General features: G+C 42.6%; 1 protein-coding gene across 2 annotated transcripts in view; it reads right to left on the reverse strand.

Annotated features, from left to right (window-relative positions):
- Nucleotides 1-12,420: 12,420 nt before the first annotated feature.
- The window catches only part of UXS1 (UDP-glucuronate decarboxylase 1), an 84,821-nt gene continuing 76,462 nt past the window's right edge, over nucleotides 12,421-20,779 (reverse strand). For both annotated transcript variants that reach the window (XM_012737643.3, XM_012737642.2), the window contains exons 12-15: nucleotides 19,658-19,718; nucleotides 17,239-17,296; nucleotides 15,393-15,496; nucleotides 12,421-13,277 (exon numbers count right to left, since the gene is read on the reverse strand). In XM_012737643.3, the coding sequence (XP_012593097.2) occupies nucleotides 13,146-13,277; nucleotides 15,393-15,496; nucleotides 17,239-17,296; nucleotides 19,658-19,718 (355 nt within the window). In that variant the 3' untranslated portion in view covers nucleotides 12,421-13,145. The remainder of the gene's footprint in view (nucleotides 13,278-15,392; nucleotides 15,497-17,238; nucleotides 17,297-19,657; nucleotides 19,719-20,779) is intronic.

A 20,779-nucleotide genomic window follows, 5' to 3' on the forward strand; every position in this document is an offset into this window, starting at 1 on the left:
CTTCCTTTTAAAAGCAGAATAATATTCCATTGCATGTTTACACCACATTTGGCTTATCCATTCATCCGTTGATGAACACTTGGGCTACTTCTGCCTTTTGGCCTCTGTGAATAATATGAACATGGGTGTGTCAATATCTGTGTGTGTCCCTGCTTTCAATGCTCTTTGGAATTGTGAGATCGCATGTGAATTCTGTAAGTTTTTGAGGGCCCTCCATGCTGTGTTCTACAGCAGCAGCACCATTTCACATTCCCACCTACAACTTTTGTTTCTTTTCTTGACTGCTGAGGGCTGGCTCAGACCCTAATGCAATGTTAAAGAACATTCCTAATTTTGAAGGAAGTGCGTTCTGTGTTTCTCCTTCATGTTTGCTGGGTGCTTTTTGTTGATGTCCTTTTTCTAGTTCAGAGAATTCCCTTCTAAAAATATGCTAAGAAATGTTTTTAATGTCATAAAGTATTTGGATGTTGAATTCTATTTTTTCCTTTATTTATTGAGATAATATAAATTTCCCTTTTAAATCTGTTCATCTGGTGAATTATCTTAATCAAAATTCTACTATCAATTATATTGCTGGAATAAACCTAACTTGATCATATTGTATCATCTTTTGTAGTTCATTGCTGGCTCTGGTTTGATACTTTTTATTCAGAATTTTTGCATCCATGTTCATGAGTAAGATTGTTGTGTAGTTTTCTTCCTGCTTCTATTCTTGTCAGTTAGGGTGTCAGGGCTATGCTGGCTTCAAAACATCAGTTGAAAGTGTCATCTCTTCTATTCTCTGTGTAAGAATGAAATTATATAAATCCATTTGGGTGTAGTGTTTTCTTTATGGCAAAGATTTTGACTATTGATTGCATTTCTCTTACACTTAAGGGATTATTCTGATTTTGTGTTTCTCTCCAGTCTGTTAGTTGCTAAGTTCTCTCTCTCTCTAGGAAGTCATCCATTATATCAAAGTTCTGAAGTCTGTTGAGAGCTGTTCTTAATATGCTTTTATCTTTCTCTATAATGTCTATAGTTATGTTATTTTTCCAATTCCATTTCATTTGTGCCTTTTAAAAAGATGAATCGGGTCTTTTCAAAATTTGCTATTTTTGCTTTGTTGATCTCTTCTTTTGTATGTTTTTCTATCAGTTGAACTTCTGTTCTTTTAATTTCCTTCCTTCTACTTCTGTGGGTCTTTGATTTAATTTAATCTTAGCTCCACTTTGAGCTTCCTCAGTTTTCTTAAAGGCAAGCACTTCCTTCCAAGTACTGTATCCCTGTATTTGATGTAAAAAAAAAATTAGATGGTGAAATCTTTTAATTTCAATTTGATTATGTGTTATTATATTTCCAAGTGGGTGGACTTTTCTAATTATCCTACTGGCTTTGTTTTCTAACTTAATTGCATGGCGGTAAGAAATGTGGTCAGGTGGATCCGATCCTTGAAGTGTGTTGTAACCAGCTTCATGCTTGGGTGCATCAACCCAGCACGTGTTCCATGTGTGCTTGAAAGGAATGGGTCTTTTACAAATGTCAGATGCAGTCAAGCACATTAATTCAAGCTCCATAGTTTTACTGTTCACGGTTTCACTTTTCTTACTGATTTTTTTGTCTGTTTGATCTACCAATTACTAAGTGTGTTAAAATCTCCTACTGTGATGATGGACTTGACAGTTTTTCCCCTTTGTGTTGATCTGTCTTTATTTATTATGAAGCTATACACAAATTCATGTGGTACATATGAATTTAAAATCAATACATTTTCCCAGTAAATGAAATTATCATTATGTAGCAAATTTCCTTATTTCAAGTAAAGTTTTTTATCTGAATTCTCCTTTGATATTAATATGACTATACTTGCCTCCTTTTGCTTAGTATCTTCCTGGTCTACCTTCCATTGTTTGGCTTTTCATCTTTCTGTGTACTTTATGTGTGTGTTGTAATGAGTACACAGCTGAATTGTTTTCTTTCTAAAATATAATTGAAGCTTAAGCAGAAAATTTAGTCCACTTATACTTACTGTGATTAGTGATTTTGTTTTATTTCTAACATCACATTTTGAACTTCTGATTTGTCCCATTTTACTTGTTCCTTTCCTCCTCTCTCCCTTCATGTGGACTGTTTTATTTTTTATTCTTTCTGCAATGTTCTATTCAAGTATGCAAGTTTCAATTATACATTTCCTTCTTTATTTACAAGTATGCTTGGTTATATCTCTTATTCCCTACTCAGATTTCCAAGTTTCTCTTTTATTTCTCTACATGTATAAGATGCTTTCATATTCTCACTGGTCCATTGAGGGACCCTTCTCATTGGTCCCTACACCCAGGTGGAACCTTTTGGGAGCTTACTTTGATGCAGTCTGACCTAAACGTTTTGTCATTTTCAACATCTAAAGTCTTTGACTCTCTGCCTGCCATCCACAGTGTCTCATCTCCTTGACTTGATGTAATTTCTAACCATGGCCTGTTCATTTTCTTTGAAACATTATTAAGAAACATTTAAAGCCTGAGTTAAATTGAATTCCTCCAGACAACACTTGCACTTTCTTTCGCTAGTGGCCTGGGGTCCAGTTGGGTCTATCGAACTGGGACCACTTTAAATTCTCTACTTCTGGATTCATAGACCACACAGGGACACCTTGTACTTACTATTGTCATCGGTGCTCCCTCCCCACCCACGTATTCACCCCTACCTACTGAACTATTAGTTCGAACGAAACCTTCCTCACTGCTCCCTTCTGATGATGTTTCTCACTGGTCCCTATGCCCAGGTGGAGCCTTTTGGGAGCTCAGGTTGATGCAGTCTGACCTAAACTTTATTATCTCCTATCCTGAGTTCTGTGCAGCCTTCAGTGTTTCTCAAACTGTACAGTATTCTGAAAACACTTTCAAACAATAGTTGGCTTTCCCTCCCTTTTGGGGTTCTGCAGAGTCCTTACTTTATCATCTAAGGAATGCATATATAAAGCCATATTCAGCATATCATTTTCTCCCGTTGGGAAATTTATTCACATTATCCAATCTGTCACACTACCAGAAAGAGAACTATTTGATTAATTATTTCAAATCAAACATTCTTTACCCTTTTGTCCCTAGACATCTCCTGTAACATTTTTAAATGTATAAAACAAACTACAAGGATTACAAAGGAAACCAATTATATTGAAAAAGTTACCAACATTTAAAAGACAGATTTATGATATAGTAATAAATATATTAATTAATATATTAATTAATATTAATATTAATTAATAGCCTATTAATATATTTATGCTATAAATAACAAGACCTAGTGGGAAGATATACAGATATTATAATTTGAAAGTACCAGAAGTACATGGTAATTTGAGATATCCATAATAACTATAATGTGATGATACCCGATTTCTGTGAGTGGCAAAGTCCCAGGTAAGAGCTAATACTATTGCGGTTTGTTGCCTACATTTATAATTAAAGGGAAGGCTAAACTGGAGAGTTGGGAGTTAGTAGAAATAAATAGGTTTATTTTCTCAAATTCATGAAATTTCTTATTTATAGGGATTCCCAGTCCAACTCCTATAATATATCCAGAGTAAAAGAATCCAATTCTTCTCAGGATAAAGATAACACAGTGGATGTGTCCCATGAGATCTGGCCTCTGCTGCCACTTCAGCCTCCTCTGCCCTCAGTCTGTCCCCTGTGCTCTGCGCTTCAGGCAGCCCTGTAGACTAAAGCCCGGGAAGGGCTCACACCCACCTTTCCTTACTACTAAATCCTCAGAGCCTGGTGCAGAGCCTGGCAGAGTAAGTGCTCTTTAATACGGGCTGAGGGGATCTTAACTACATAAAGGAAGGAAAAATTGATCTAGACTCATTTTTACGTATGAAGAAAATGAAGGCCAGAGAGGTTGAAAGACAGACACCTCTTGGGGTATAAAGTGAGTTAGAAACAGAATAGGGATAGTAACTCACACGTGGCGGTCTTTCCCACACAGTATTTCTCTTCCTCCTCCCCAGGACAAGCACCTTCCTACATCAACTTATTCCTGCCCCAGCACGGCAGGGTCCCACCGCCCCTCCAAAGTCTGCCTCTTGGGCCTGGAGTTTCCTGAGCCCGTGCTCTGCTAGGCCACCGCAAGCTAACGTTTCCTTCCACGTGACCACTCTGTGTGCAGCTAGCTGCCTGTGAGCAGGAGCGCGCTGTGACCACAAGGGAGATCTGAAGCAAGGTCAGGTGTGAGGCTTGTTCAAGCTTGGTCAGAGGCCCTTGGCCAATTGCTTTTCAAATCATACCACCTGCTCCTGCTCCTCTGAGCGTCCCTTTTTAATATGAAACCGTGCCTTCCCCTGTGGATCAGAATTACTCTTCAGGAGTTTGCAAACCAGCCATTTTCATATACAGCTGATTCTTCAACAAAGGACAAAAACAAACAAACAAACAAACAAAAAACCCACTGTAAATACTGACCGAGAGCTAAAGATTGAAGACAGGACCATGGTCCATGAGCCTCCCCTCCATCTTTTTACAGGTAAGACTGAGTGAAGGAAAAAGCCTGGACAAGATGGCTTACACCAGAGAGATTTAGCTGCCAGATCATCTTAGAAAGGAAAAGTTCAGCTGAAAAAGGAAACAAAAACAAAAACAGAAACCAAAACCAAAAAACATGGAACATGTCATTCCGAGGGAAAAGTGACAGAACCTACCAGAGATTTCATGGGACGAAGTTGCAGGCAGAACGAGGAGGAGCGACACACAGGCAGAGATCAACCCGCAAGAGGCCTGGAGCCCGACTTTTACAGGGCAGGTGGGGGTGGGGGTCCGTCCCTCCCTCCCTCCTTCCCATCTCTGGCAGTCAGCAGGCTCCCGAGTTGCTGAAGAGCCTTTCTACCCTCAGGAGCCCAGAAGTGGCTGCCACCAGTGAACCCGGGGCTTCTTGAGGACAAAGCATCAGGCTGCCAGCCCCCTCGGGGTTGCTTCCCGGCACCGAAGAGCCGAGACCAGAGAGCAGGACATGCTAGAAGGTGGACAGAAGCCCAGTGTAACATTGCTGGCATCTACTTCAGCGTGGAAATGGAACCAAACAGCAGCCTGCGTAAGCAGACGTAGCAGCTACGAGCATGTGGGTCAGACTTTGCTACAAATGACGTGGGTGTGCACGTGATGGATCCAGGGCTTTGCCGCTGCTGTTTTTAAACGGAGCTCTCTAGTCCTATTCGTTTCTGATTTCCGGTTCCTTTTCTCTTTTTGCTGAGGGAAGTTTATCTGTGAAAATAAACTGGGAAGTGTGACCTGGGACATGGAACATCCACTATTGAAGAAGCCCAACTGCGAGACGCACGCAGTTGAGTGGGTCCTTCCTGCACTGACCACAGAAGGATCTCACCTCCTGCCATTTCATCAGTGAAGCTAGGAATAAAGAACTTAATTGTCCACACGTAACCATTCCATTTGGCAGTGGACTCAGACAGAATTCGGCCCTGGGAAGTCATAAACACCATCATCTTCATTTCTGACTCACATCTGCATGTTACATCATTGCAACCTCACTGTCGCCTTTCAAAGTGGGGAAATCAGGTGCTATTACCTTTACTCATATTTTTTCCATTTTCAATGGCAAATTATTAATATTTAATTAAATTCCACCTTTAGTGATTCTTAGCCCATTTCAATACCTATTAAGTTTGCCTCCCTTTATCTGAAAATAATCTTTCCAATTCAAGTTTTGTTAGAAAGACAATATAGGTATAAAGCACAGACCATAATATAGCTTAAATATTTAACATAATTTGAGTTTTCAGCATCATTTGATATGATCATGAGATTTTTTTTTCCTTAACCTATTAACATAGTGAACTACATTGATAAAGATTTTCAAATACTGAACCAGACTTGCATCCCTGGAATAAACCCCACTTGGTTATGGTATATAATTCTTTTTTGTATATTGCTAGATTCAATTCGCTAACATTTTATTAAAATGTTTTGCATCTCTATTACTGAGAGATACTGGTTTGTACTTCTTTTTCTTGTATAGGCTTTGGTGATAGTATCGGGGTAATACTGGCTTCATAAAATGTATCGGGAAGTACTCCCTCCCCTCTTCTAGTTTCTGGATGAGATTGTGTGGGATTAGTGTGAATTCCTCTTTAAATGTTTGGTAGAATTCTCTTGTGAATCTTTCTGGGCCTGGAGATTTTTTTTTTTCAGGAGGTTTTAAATTACAGATTCCATTTCTTATAAGGCTATTCAAATTATGGATTTCATATTGGGTGAGTTGTGGTAGTTTATACTTTCCTAGGAATTGATCCATTTCATCTAGGTTGTCAAATTTATGTACACAGAATTGTAGCTAATATTCCCTTTTCACCTAATGTCTAAGTGATATCCCTTGTTTCATTTCCGTTAGTTTCTTCTGTTTTGTCTTGTTAGCAGTTTCTTAATTTTGACATTTTCAAAGAGGTAGCTATTTGTTTCATTGATTTTCTTTATTGTTTATTGTGTTCAATATTGATTTGTGCTCTATGTCCTTCCTTCTGCTTGCTTTGGGCTTACTTTGCTCTTCTTTTTTTAGTTTCTTGAGATGGGAGCTCAAATTACTGATTTAAGATTTTTTTGTTCTACTCATACAAGCATTTTAGTGCTATAAATTTTCTTCGCAGCACAACTTTAGCTGCATCCCACAAATTCGGATATATTTTCATTCAGTTCAATATATTTTTAAAATTTATTATTCTTGAGATTCACTTTTTGGTCCATGGATTTAGAAGTGTGATGCTTAGTTTCTAAGTGTTAGATTTTCCTGTTACCTTTCTGTTACTGATTTCTAGTTTGATCCCATTGTGGTTACTTGGTATTTTCAATTCTTTTAAATGTGTTGAAGTTTGTTTCATGGCCTAGGTTATGTTCTATCTTGGCATATGTTCTATAGGCAGCATACTCTGCTGCTATTGGGTCAGGTGTGCTATAAATGCCTATTAGATACCGTTGGTGGGTGGTGTTGAGTTCTATATCCTTGCTGATTTCCTGTCTAGTTGTAAGTCTCCAAATGTAATTGTGGGTTTATCTACTTCTCCAAGTCTGCTAGTTTTTGCTTTACATATTTTGCAGCTGTGTTATTTGGTGCACACACATTTAGGATTGCTGAATCCTCTTGGTGTGCCTACCCTTTTATTATAATGTATTGTCCCTCTTGGACCCTGGCAATTTTTTCTTCTTTGCTCAGTTTATTTAATATTAATGTAGTCACTCCTACTTTCTTTTGATTTCTGCATGGTATTTTCTTCTACCCTTTTACTTTCAACCTGCATATATGGTTCTATTTAATATTTGAAGTGGGTTTTCCTTGGTACTGACGAGTTTTGCTATTTGAAAAAAAAAAGAAAAAAATGTTTCTTATAGATAGCATATAGTTGGGCCATTTAAAAAAAAGTCTACTCTGCCAATTAATCTCTTAACTGGTAGTATCAGACCATTTACATTTAATGTAATTATGTTAAAGCTTAAATCTGCCATTTTGTTTTTGTTTCTATTTTTCACTTGTTTTCTTTTTCTTGCCTTCCTGTGGGTTAAACTTTTTTTTTTTTTTTTTTTTGAGACAGAGTCTCGCTTTCTTGCCTAGGCTAGAGTGAGTGCCGTGGCGTCAGCCTAGCTCACAGCAACCTCAAACTCCTGGGCTCAAGCAATCCTCCTGCCTCAGCCTCCCGAGTAGCTGGGACTACAGGCACGAGCCACCATGCCCGGCTGATTTTTTTATATTATATATATTAGTTGGCCAATTAATTTCTTTCTATTTTTATGGTAGAGACGGGGTCTCGCTCAGGCTGGTTTTGAACTGACCTTGAGCAATCCGCCTGCCTCGGCCTCCCAGAGTGCTAGGATTACAGGTGTGAGCCACCGCGCCCGACCAAACTTTTTTTTTTTTTTTTTTTAATTCTATTTGTGCATTTGAGTACATCTCTTTGTATAACTCTTTTTGGTGGTTGCTCTAGATATCACAATACATACAATGTATCAAAATGTATCAGTTTGGGTGAAGTGTTGAACCTTACACCTCTTTTTGCCCTCTGACGTTTATCATAGCTGTCTAGTTATTTCCTCTACAAAGAGAGCAACATTACAATGGTATAAGTTTTACATCAAACATAATTTAGAACACTTGAGAAGGAAAGCCCATTACATTTATTGATATTTTGGCTCTTTCCATGTTCTCTCTTCCTTCCTGATGCCACAAGATTCTTTTATTGTTTCCTGTTTAGAGAATTTAGTCATTCTTTTCAAGTAGGTTTGCTAGTGACAACTCATAATTTTCTTTCATCTAATAATGTCTTGATTTCCCCTTCAATCCAGGATGATATTTTTGCTGGATACAGAATTCTGGATGGAAAAGTTTTCTTTCAGCACTTAAAAAAAAATGTCATGTCATTTATTTCTGGCCTCTGTTTTTTCTGATGAGAATCCTGCTGCTGTTCTAATTGTTTTGCTCCTAGAGATAAGGTCACTCCCCTCTGGCTGCTTTAGAGACTTTTTTCTGTGGCTTTTGCCTTCAGTTTAATTATGATGTGCCTGGAAATAGATTTCTTTGGGTTTATCTTGCTTGGGGTTCACTCAGCATTTTGATTCTGTTGGTTTATGATTTTGCCAAGTTTGGAAAATTGACAGCCCTTTTTCTTTGAATTTTCTTCAGCTCCACTCTCTTTCTCCTCTCTTTCTGGGGCTCCAATAACATGACAGATCTTTTGTTCCAAATATCTCCAAGGCTACATTCATTTTTTCAGTCTATTTTCTATTTGTTGTTCAAAATAGGTAGTTTCTATTGTTCTACCTTTAAGTTTATGGATTCTTTCCTTTGTTCTCTATACTGTACTCTCAAACTCATCCACAAAGTTTTTTATATCAGTTAGTATACTTTTCAATTCGAAAATTTCCATTTAGTTCTTCAAAATCTTCTTTGCTGAGATATTCCTATTTTTTCATGTTTCAACCATGTTCGTAATTGCTAACTGATTTCTCTTATTTTTTTTCACACAGGGTCGCCCTCTGTTGTCCAGGCTGGAGGGCAGTAGTGTGATCATAGCTTACTGCAACCTTAAACTTCTGAGCTTGAGTGATCCTCCTGCTTCAGCCTCCAAGTATCTGGGACTACAGGTGTGCGCCACCATGCCCAGCCTAATTGAAGTATTTTTATGATAGATGCTTTAAAGTATGTGTCAGATAACTCTAATGTTGGTGTCATCTTGGTGCTGGCATTATCTTTTCTCATTTAGTTTGAGATCTTGGTTATAGTGTAGAGTGATTTTTTCCTTTTATTGACACCTGGTAAGTTTTGAGTGTTGTAAGACTCTGGGTTTGAATTAAAGCTTGTGTTTTAGCTGGCTTACTCTGACACTGCTCCAGTGCGTGAAGCAGGGAGGCTGCCTCTTTGCTGCCAGGTGGGAGTGGAAGCCCAGGCTCCCCTCCAGGCCTCCACTGATAACATTCAGGCTGGGGGTTGGGGGAGCACCTGATTGTGGCTGAAATCCCTGACACCCTGAGGAAAGTGAGAGGGGCACCTCAATACTACTGGGTAGGGGTGAAAGTCCAGGTTCCCCACATAGTCTCTAGTGATAACATAGGATTGGGGTCATTATGCCCAGAGGAGATACAAGTACCAATGCAGACCTTCTCTTCCCTAGCCTCCACAGTCCTCTCTGGTATAAGAGGACAGAGCAGGGAAGGAGGCTGAGGTGTCTTGTTACAGCAGGCAAGGGTGGAGCTGCAGGCCCCGCCTGGTCTTTGCTAGTGGAGATGGGGAGGGGCTGCAGTAGAGCTGTTACTGTTTAAGTTTTCTGTTTCTCAGGTTGCCCTCTCCTAGTATGCTGGTTACAGAGAACAAGCTTTTGTTGGGGCTTTTCTTTTTTGACTGTGCCTGTTGGCATTCCTGGTAACGTTAATGGCTTCTCCAGCTCCGAGTGTGGGACATACAAGGCAAAAAGAAAACCCAGGGAGCTCACTGCTCGTATTAGTTTGCCAGGGCTGCCATAACAAAATTCCAGAGACTGGTGGCTTAAACAACAGAAATTCATTTTTTCACAGTTCTGGAGGTTAGAAGTCTAAGATCAACTGGTGTCAGCAGGTTTGGTTTCTCCTGAGGCCCTTCTCCTCATCTTGGAGATGGTCAGCTTCTTGCTGTGTCCTCAAGTGGTCTTTCCTCTGTGCATGCACATCTCCGGGGTCTAAATTTCTTCTTCTTATTTGGGTATCAAAGTGGATTAGAACCCACCCTAATTTTCTTTAGACCTCATTTTACCTTAACCACGTTTAAAGACCTTATCTCTAAATACACTCTGCATTTCCAAAGGGTTAAGACTTCAATATATAAATCTGTGGCATCATGACTCAGCCCAAAACACCACTGTACTTTTCCTCAGGTCCTGAGGTCCCTAGCTGGTCTACCTTTTTCCCTCCACTTTCAAAATCTTACGTTTGTCTTATATATAATGTCCAGAATTTTTATTATACTTAGTAGAAAGACTAGGGAGAGTATGTTTACCCCATCTTCTGGAAAATGGAAGTCTCCTCCTTACATTTTTATCTTAGTTTCCTTAAAAATTGACCTCCTCTGGTTAGTAAATGCTAGAAGCCAGCTATTTTGACTCCTGTATCCTAGGTCTCTATATCACATCACGTAAGTTTTACTTCAAATAAAATGTATATAAAATATGGAAACTCAAAATTCAAAAAGTACCAGAATATTAAGACTTTTAAAAAGCATTGAGGTTCTTGATAGTGACATCCCTACCTATTTTCCCTCCCACAACACAGTTGTAGATAAAAATGTCCCCCTTGTTCCCCAAAGTGGCTGAGGTACAAACAGGACACAGTTAGGGATTTTTAATACAGAGAAAATGTGGTTTAATCTTGGTGATTAGAACAAAGCCCTACTATTGCCTTTGAAGCAATGTGCCTCACATTCCTGGATATTATGGTATCAGTTCTCAGGGTAATGCAATTTTTCAACTCCCTATCAAAGGTAACAACTAAACACTGCAAAAGCCTAGGTGAAGTACACAAACCACTTTAACAGACAAACTGAAATGTTAAAACTCACAAATCCTCTGACGTAGGAAATTGCTAAGGATTTTCCAGATTTCCCATGGTCGTAAGAGCTCAAACTGTAACTTCCAATTGTGGCTAGGCCAGCATTTCATTCACTACCACCTCTATGTTGAGAACAAAGTCAAACTGTTCTATTAACCCATTCGTCTTTTTCCAGTGCCCTAGCTCCGCCTTCCTCTTTTCCCAGGACAATAATGTCCCTAAATCAAAGCTCACAAACTTTTTTGATGCATTACCCCTTTCCTCAGGGTGAATTAGATATAACTCGTCTTCACCTTCTCCCCTGAAAATATTTTATGAAAACCATAGGGAAGCAAATCAAAAGAATGAATCCCAGGGAAGAATTCTAGAGATTAGCAAGTAACAAGGTAACAGAATTCTGCACCCTGGGCCTTTAGGTATTCCCAGATTGCACTGCATTGCTTAGTGCCACAAAATTCTCAGCTATCCCTTGTCTACACTCCTTCAATGCCTGGGGTCACCACCAGTAGTTCCCAAATAGGCTTCCCAGCTCTGTCTATCCCATCTCAGTAAATGGTGTACCACTTAGTTCAGGCCAAAATAATGAAAATTAAAAATAAGAAACCAAAACCTTGATTCCTCTCTTTCTCTCTCACACCATATCCAATCTAGCCCTGGCCTCAGTTCCAGAATCTTCTGGGGAATTCGCATGACAAAGAAAAAACCCACAGCATCCTTGGCGCTGTCCCAGAGATTTTGATTTGAACAAGTCCAATTTTTAAAAATCCCATGGTGATTTTTAAAGACAGGCAAGTTTAGCTCACACTGGTTAGGGATCACAGGACCTCCCATTTGCACATGCTTCTGATACGTAGAAAGCTCCATCCTCCTGGTGCCTGTTCAGGTTTGCTGTCAAGCAGAGCCAGTCTACTTGGAAAATGTGCTGCTTTAACTTCCGGTGTTGTTTTCCCATTTATTATAAGAGAAAAAATAAAATGTTAACACTAATCCTTGAAAAAGTTCTTACTGAAAACAAAAACTCTCAAGTTCTCAATGAGCCTAGTTCACAAATTTTTCTACAGAAAACAAATGGCACACCTTTTTTTGTCCATCTGTTCTGTGTTGCCAGGGAAGGACACAAAAATGATTCTGTCCATGGCTAAGATCTGAAAACAGATCAGGTACTGTCACACAGCAGGTACTATTACATGCAGAGATTGGGCCCAAGTAGCATATAAAGATTTCCAATATCCATACATCAACTTACATATTACATAAACCTGGATGTTTCCAGAGTTTTCTTTTAAACTAAATTCTCCAATATTTTTCTTAGTGATTCAACAATATCCTGCACAAAGCGGAAAGCCAACTTTTAAAACTGAAACTCTATGACTGATGAGTTTCCATATTTTATTAAAATAGCATACTTAACCACGGTTAACCGTTTACTTTGTCCCACCCTCACCCCCGAATATGCAGCACAATACAGTAGTGATTTCAAATATCCTTCTTTGTGACAACCAACACTTTGATATTTCAAAGTCAAGTTTGCAACTAAAAACTAGACCTTAGAAAAATTCTGAATTAAAAGAGAAACACAAAGCTCTCAAACAGAATTCTTTTATCTGCCTGAAAATAAATGCCGGTGTGCCACCCACCTGACAATACTGTTAGTTTTTTCTTCCTTTATGCATAGTATAACGTCTCATTTATAAGTACCCACTTTTATAAATAAAATCGGCATTTTTCGTCCCATTTAATGTTCCTTTTTCAGCTTCACAAAGAAACCAGTAAATAAAACTGTCAATGACAGTCACGACATACGTTCTCACAGCAAGATAAAAAACTTGAAAATACGCAGAGATGCATCTACGCTATTTTACATAAAAAGATTCAAAAAGTGCAAGGCAAAATCTGCAGTTTTTTTGAAGGGAGCTTTTAGGCACATCCATTTCATTAAAGCAAGCTTCAGAATGAAATTCCAGTTTGTTCTTCATGACACCTGTTTAAGTCTTTCTTTAAAAAAAAAAAAAAAAAATCAAAAAAAAAAATCCAAACAAACCAAAAATACATCCCATCGAGTGTAAAACGTGGAGTCTTGAGTCCTAAGAAGTGAGGGGCTCAGTTGTGGCGAGTCCGTCCTTTCTTTATTCTGGCGGGCTTTGGTTTGGGGATGTACTGATTATTTGCCTGGTACTCGAGTTCTTTACGGAAGTAGTGAATTGCTTTGTTTAAACCTTCCTCCAGCGGGACCTGTTTAAAGAGAAAGGGAGGAAGAGAGAGGAGGTCACATCCACGAAGTGCTCTGCGGGAAGGACGTGCCCACTTGTGGGGCCGCTTTCAGAAGAGCGCTCACAGACCACACGCTGGCCATCGGCGCCCACCCAGAGCAGACACAGGTCCTTCAGGGCTGCTTTCCAACCGCATTATGCAATTGAACAAGTGACACTCCTACTGACATAAAGTGAGCTCCAACCCCATAGAAGACCCCAAACTACCTCTTGCTGGTATATCTACTTCTGTTTGAATCAATCTCAAATATGGTTTTTAAGATAACACATATGTGCCCCCTTCTTTCAAAAGAAATCTACCATGGAGCGGAGGGAAGATGCGTTGAGAAGGTGATCTGCATGTGAGCCACACTCCTGATTGTCCCACGTGACATTAACCCTTTGCATTTCCCAGATGGCCCACCTGCCGGGGAGCACTGGGACACTCCTGGGGGAAAAGGGCTTGTCTGTTCGTCTGTCTCGATTATGGTGATGGTTTCTCGAGTGTCAAAACATTAATACGTCAAAACTTATCAATTTGTGCATTTTAAATACAGGCAGTTTGCCGTATGCCAATTATACCTCAACAAGCTGTTAAACACATGCACTCGGGAAAATTAAAATGGGTATGCCTGAAAGTTTGGATCAGACCCCTCAAAAATGTCTTATAAATTCAAACCGCTAGTAAGAAGAGAAATGTGATAGATGTCTCACATTCTAGGAATGTTAGAATATTGTACATCTAAGATCCGGACAAATAAGAGTAACATACATACCCCACATAACATAAAAGCAATAGTTACTATGTAGTGAATGAACATTTAACTCTTTATAAAATATTTTATTTAAAATAATGGTTCTACTTACAAATGGACCAAAGGCAAATAGAGCTTCAAAAAACAAAGAAACTGGACCTATGCTTGCTGTAACTTGTTTTGCACAGCTGAGATTAGATTTTGTTAAGCACGAGCCTAATCTAATCATATTTCATTCAACAAATGTCAGCAGCGGCCTTCTGCAGGTCACTCAGACTTGTGCATCACATGATAAAACAAGAACCAGGCTGGAACTCATTCATAACTCTCATGGCCCTTTAAGGTTCAACATTCTAGGAGTCTACTTACTCAGCTCTCAGTACTATGCACGTCTTTAAAAGGTACACTAAGCTTTTAGATGTGTCCCCATCTCTGATTGTGCCACAACCCCGCTGGCCATGCCTAGGATGCTCCTACATGTGTCAAGTACCTAGCGTGTGTGAGGCTGTGGGGCTCCTGGTGTCCACAGGGCCTCGTGCCGTGGCCTGCGGGGAGTCCGCATTCTAGTGGGGCACACGGGAGTGGGCGAAGAGGGAACAGCCAGACATAGCAGATGGTAAACGTGGCAAGGCTTGCTCCTGTAGATGTGGCCAGCTGGGGCTGCCTCTCTTAAGGAGATGGCATCTGAAGGACAAGGGACCTAGTGGATGAGAGCACAGTGGCCACACACAGCCCTGGGGGATGGGCACTTGGGCGAGGGAGGGCCACATGGTCCTCTATGGTGGGAAGAACAGGTGGCGGGAGCAGGGGCAGGCTGGGGGCTCAGGGTTCAGCTACTTGGGGCTCAGCCGGGAGGGAGACAGCTGCCTCTTGTGGCATCTCACAAGCCACAGCAAGGGTTTGCAGAAAGCACACGGGCTCCTCTCCCTTTGCAACCCTTAGTGTCGTACACTTCTAACCTGGGCCTCCACCTGCAAGGGGCTGATGGGACCAGATCGTCCCTCGCCCAGCTCTGCGTGGCCATGAGGAGAGGTGGCCAGGGCTACTCGAGGCCCCTGAGCACGCACTGCCGTAGCCCTCGACACTGCCCTCACGGAGGCAGCATTTGTCTGCAATTTTACGAAAGCAGAGTTAACAGCAGGCCCCCGCCATTGCCCCGATGAGAGAGAATTGAGACATATGATATGGGAGAAGCTGTTTATGGCCTGGTGAAAACCTGATGTCTGCCCAGATGCCAACCCCGTCTTGCTCCACTGGGGCTGCTGACAAAAGCCAGAGCCCACAGGACCAGGGACCGGGAGGTGGGGACCCGTCTCCAGGTAGTGCTAACTGCTCGCACTTACCACGGGCTCCCATCCGAGCATCAGCTTTGCTTTCTTGATGTCTGGTTTTCTTTTCTGTGGGTCATCCTGGGCTTCAGAGAGAAACTGAATTTCACTTCCGCTACCTGAGATGTTTAAAAAAAAAAATGGTAAGAGAGAATCACGAAGCATGAGGGATGTGTCATTTTACCACCTACATCAAAGTGAAATCCCATCTGTGGCGTGAATAAGGTGCAACTGTGTAAACACAGCTCTCACGAAGCCACTGGGCCCCTAAGGGACTGTCCTGCATGGAGAGCTGACCACATGCAAGTGTCCCACGCTTAATTCTGGCCCCATGAGAGTTTGTCAGCCGTTGCTTACCCTGACTCAACCGGCCTGAGTGACCTCCCAGTACAAGATGGCCTGCCCCAAGGCAGACCACCCATGTCAGGTAACACAGGCAGACGTGCCCACCGTGCACAACCTGATGTCAATGAGAACCATAAACGTGGTGTGAGTCATCTCTGCGGGTGATGCCAATAGACCACACCTGGGTGCTCAGAGCCCAGCGAGCCCCAAGCAGAGGCATGAGATGTCCAGCCACCCTGCCAGAGAGACACATGGAGGACAGAAAAGCTGGCTTGTCCAGCACCCTAGCTGGGCCCGGACCCCGCTGGCCAGAAGAATGAAGCCACACCAGTGACTGTTGGCCAGCCCTGCAGAGGAGACCCCAGAGGCGGCCAGCCATGACGGCAGAATCTGGGGGCAAATGGAACAGCTGCTGTCTTAAGCCAAGGTTCAGGGCAGTGTGTCACACAGTCACACACAGACACATGGGGAAATACTGTGTCCCCTCAGGTTTCAGATCAGATCTCTTCAACGTGCACACAGATCGCCTAAAGGGCTTGTCGACACGCAGATTCTGACCCGGGAGGCCTGGGGTGGGGCCGGGAGCAGACGGCTCACAAGCTGTGATCTGAGCATGTCCCTTCCTCACGTGGGAGGGGCAGATAGGTTCAGGATGGAAAAGCTGGGGAAGCAGATCTGACGGGGGCTGCAGGCACTGCGGACGGAGCAGGTTTTGTCTGAGGAAGACCACTGCCTCCCGTCCCACGGGACAGGACTCCAGCTGTCAGGGTTGACTGGGACAATGCTGGTGAGTGACGGCCTGATGCCAGGAAGGCCAACCTGGAGGAATTCACCCAGCCAGGCAGGTCTGGACGGTCACTTCGGAACATCACGTTGCGTGTGCTCGTCCCTGCTCTAGACGACCAGTTCAGTCTGGTTGTGTCTTTAACTCGAATTTCTGGACCGACTCCAGAAAAGACACACCCTCTAAGAGGCAGACTTCCCAAAGCTCCAGGAAGGAGCTAAGGATGAGGCCCAGGGCTCACCCACTCTACGTCTGCAGCCCCGGGCATGAGAGTGCACTTGATGGGTGCTCCCAACGTCACACTGCCCCAGCGTCACAGCCAGGCCGCCAGAACTGAAAACAGAAATTCAAACTCGCCTGAAACATAACTGGTGTTGCTCTCTGCTACTCTCTGAAATTCTATGCTCAACATGACCAGTGTTTGGAAATCCAGTAATTGTCACCCGTGCACGGTGATCTAACTATCATGCCTCAAACACTGGAAACAAATCTCCTCCCTCCCACTCCACGAAGACCTGCAATTAAAATAGGGAACAAAACCAATCCTGCCCTCCTTTATCTTTTTATTACTTAATTAAAGAATTAGAAAACAATTAAGTATTCCTGATAAAAAGTTCTGCTTTGATCCAATTCAATTAGCTTGTATTAATTACCCATTTTCTAGTCAAGGTGTTATCAACAGATAGGGTAAGCACAGCCGATTTCACTCAGGAAGTGATTCATCCTACTTACCAACAAGGTTTTTAATTAACTGAGCAAATTCTAGGATTGTGTGTTCTTCTGGGTTCCCCTAAGGAAGAAATAGTTTCTGGTTACAAGTGTAATTACAACAGTGGCAGCCCACCACCCAAACCACGTGCACGTCTGCAGAGATGTTTGCTGGCTGACTCGGACCTCCCTGTGTAGCTTCCCCTGAGCTCCCTGTTTCCCTGGGTCGCTTAACTCATCAAGATGCTGATTATTCCACCTGGCAAAGGGCTAAACTGTACCTATCTTCACTATCATCCTCTAGACTGTCCATGTATACAACTGGCCTTTGGAGAGGTCAAGAGTACAGGACATGCACATTCACTGGCTGTGTTTCCGGGACAGACAATTTCCATATGGAACGTAACTTTAGCGTCACTTTGCATCAAAGTGTGGGTTATAAAATTAGCTCTCCTAATGCAAACTATTTCCCTCTGGGTATGCAGTGTTAATAACTTCAATGATAAGGGACTTGAAATCTTGCACGTGAAATCTGTAACACAAATGAGTGCACTCACAGGCAAGCCCCAGGGACTGGCTGTGTTGTACGATGTGAGTGTACTTTTGCGCATGCGCACGCGGGGTGGGTGGGGGGCAGCTTTGAGAAAAACCACTTTCTTCTTTTCTTCCTTCTATAACACATTTGAGCAGCCACTGCCCATTTACCTCCCAATCTTGTCATTCCTATTCTTCCCCCACCACCCACAACCGTAAGAACTACCATAAAGTCTGGCAACTACACATCCTAAGGACCCTGCACGCCCATTTCCTTGGTTAGTCTGAGGCTAGATGGCAGAAGTGGCAGGAGGGACCCTGGAGAGGTCTGACCACAGAGAAGACTGACTAGCAAAGTGGGGTGATGGGAATCTGGGAGAAAGTGGCTCTGTCTTTATGGGGCTCCTGGCAGACACTCAATTCTGATTTTAGGGAGGAAAAGCTCTCCAAAAGAGATGGGAGTTCCCCAATGTCCCTGTGCAAAGGCCTCCAAAGAGAGCAAAGAAGAAACACGGTAGCTACTACAGAGAATACTGTGGTTGCTCAGGGGAGTCACTGACAACGCACCTCCCAAAGGGCTTGCAGCAGAAATGCAGGCAGGGGTGGCCGGGCCCTCCAAAGTGCCAGCGGGCAAACACCCCAAGTGAACTGAGACTTATAATACAAGGCACATTCAGGTTTAAGTGAGTGTTTTTTCACAAGTGCCACCCTGTACCCAAGAATTAGCAATAGTCCCAGGATGGAGTGACCACTCTGGGGCCAATTCTTTCCTATGTGATAAGAATTCCCTCCTCTCAACACAGGGAAAAATGAACAGTATCCACTGTACTTGAGACGGGTGGTTACAAGGACAAGTACACGGAAAGGTTTTTGAGTGACCTGGTTTGCAAGAAATAGGTTGCATGCCACCCTTGCAAATCCTGAAACATTGCAGGAGGTAAGAGATGTGATTTGAGAGAAGCACCTGAAATGACACAAGGGCTTCATCGAGGTGGCACAAAGAGGGGTCCCCTAGTGAACACAGGGCTCTTGTGTCTGCTGCCATCCACAGAAGGGAACACTTTGAATGCTGGACAGCCCACACTGGACACCTTGTGTTTTACATGAGAGGGAACAAAGCCACCCAGAAGACAGTGACAAAAAGGGTAAGAGGACCCAGCATGACCCTGGCTGATGCAGCTGGTGAAAAGAGTTGGGGCATAGGACCATACCTTGCAAATCCCAGGAGAGCTGTCACATCACAGCTCATCCAGCTAGCTCTGAATGGCCCCAGGTGGAGAAGTGAGGTCAGTGGGTGGGTGTGCAGAGAGGAAGATTTTGGTCCCAATATAAGAACTTTCCTCTGACCGACACAGGTCAGAGACAGTGAACTGCTCTGAGCAGAAGCGAGTTCACCAGTGCAGGGTGCTCATGGCTGGAGGAGAGACTGGGCAGAGCTACCTCTCAATCCCTCCAACGGGGAGACTCTAGGGCTGCAGCATAAAGCCAAGGAGCTGGTCTGTCGGGCTGAATTACAGATGTGATCCATATCTGGAAAACTTCCTCTTTGGACAACATCCATCTTCTAAAAACTCAGGTCTTACAAAGAGGACCCACCCATTAAACGGAGAAAGGGCTGCACACAAGTGTCCATCTATTACCACCAACAGGCTTCCCACGCTTGCAGACCTGGGCCCTTTAGAAAACAGTAAGAGCCATCTAGAGCTTATCACATTGCTCATCTGTGCCTTGCAGACGTCTCACTTCTTTGCACACTCTTAACTTTGTCTTGTTTTTTTTTTCCTCTAGTATTTAGCAAGCAACAAACACTCGTGCCAATGGCAAACCAAGCAAAGCCTGGTGCTGTCTGTGGTTTCACCACAAGAAGAAACTCTGAGCTGTCCTGGGAGGGTGCAGAGAGAGTACTCACCAGGTTGACCGGGCTGCTGACGTTGCTGTTCATGAGAGCCACGAGGCCATTCACCAGATCGCTGGAAAAGAAGTGGGGGCGCGTCAGGCTCCACCTGCTGCAACATGCTGGCGCTGAGCACCACGTACGAGCCCACCCAGGAGAAAATTCACCACCTCCCAAAAGAAAACAAAAACCCAAATGGAAAACTGAATGTCAAAATAAAATCCTGCAAGCTGACATGGTGTTTATAATGCTAAAGTACTTATGGATGAAATGATAAATATGATGTCTGGGATTTGCTTTTGGTGGGTAGGTACTGTAGACAGTCAAACAGGATGGAAGCTGAGCGATGGGGTTGAGTTTGCCATGTTGGTGCATTTTTGAACTGCTTTAACAATTAAAAACTAAACATACATTAAAATAGGCACCCCCTCAAAAAAAAGATGGTATTTACAGAAGTTTCTGATGAAAGTCCATGTGTAATGTGAACCCAGCTAGCTGGCCCGTACGAAAGCACATGATTGTATTTTAAAACAAGATCCACGGAAATGAACGGACTCCAGTATGTGATCCTCATACTGGCAAATCACAGAGAAAACCAGACGATACTGAGGGTTGAAATCAACTGCAACGTCACTCCCGACTCCCCCAACCTCAAGTCGCCAACCCCCACCACACGACATCTCGGATGAAGCGGTCAGGGATATTTGGATGTTTCGAATGGATCGTGACTGGGCCATGAAGGTGAAGATAAGTAAGCAGATTTTTCGCTTACCAAGGTTTGGTTCTTATTTTCAGAAGCTTTAAAGTGTGACTCTGTTAAGAAAAAGTTACTTCGTAAAAATGACACCTCACTGCTAAGCACAAGTACTTTCTCTAAGCCCATTTCCATCAGCCGTATTTCTTAGAACACTTTTCAAGTTCTGTTCCTCCTCCTCTGTCATTACCAGTGAGGAGCAGGTCGCTGTGGGTGACGATAAACTTACGAAAGAAAACCCCAGATAGCTTTTGCCTTCCTTTTAATTGAGAAAAAGAAATTTGGGGTAGGGTATTTAGTAAACAAGTTACTTCTGCTTCTTCACTTACAACAAATGGGTGGGTATTTTTTATGAACCTGTTTAAAGTGTTCTATGCTCACAG

This window comes from Microcebus murinus, chromosome 3 (assembly GCF_040939455.1).
Source record: "Microcebus murinus isolate Inina chromosome 3, M.murinus_Inina_mat1.0, whole genome shotgun sequence".
Taxonomy (NCBI): domain Eukaryota; kingdom Metazoa; phylum Chordata; class Mammalia; order Primates; family Cheirogaleidae; genus Microcebus; species Microcebus murinus.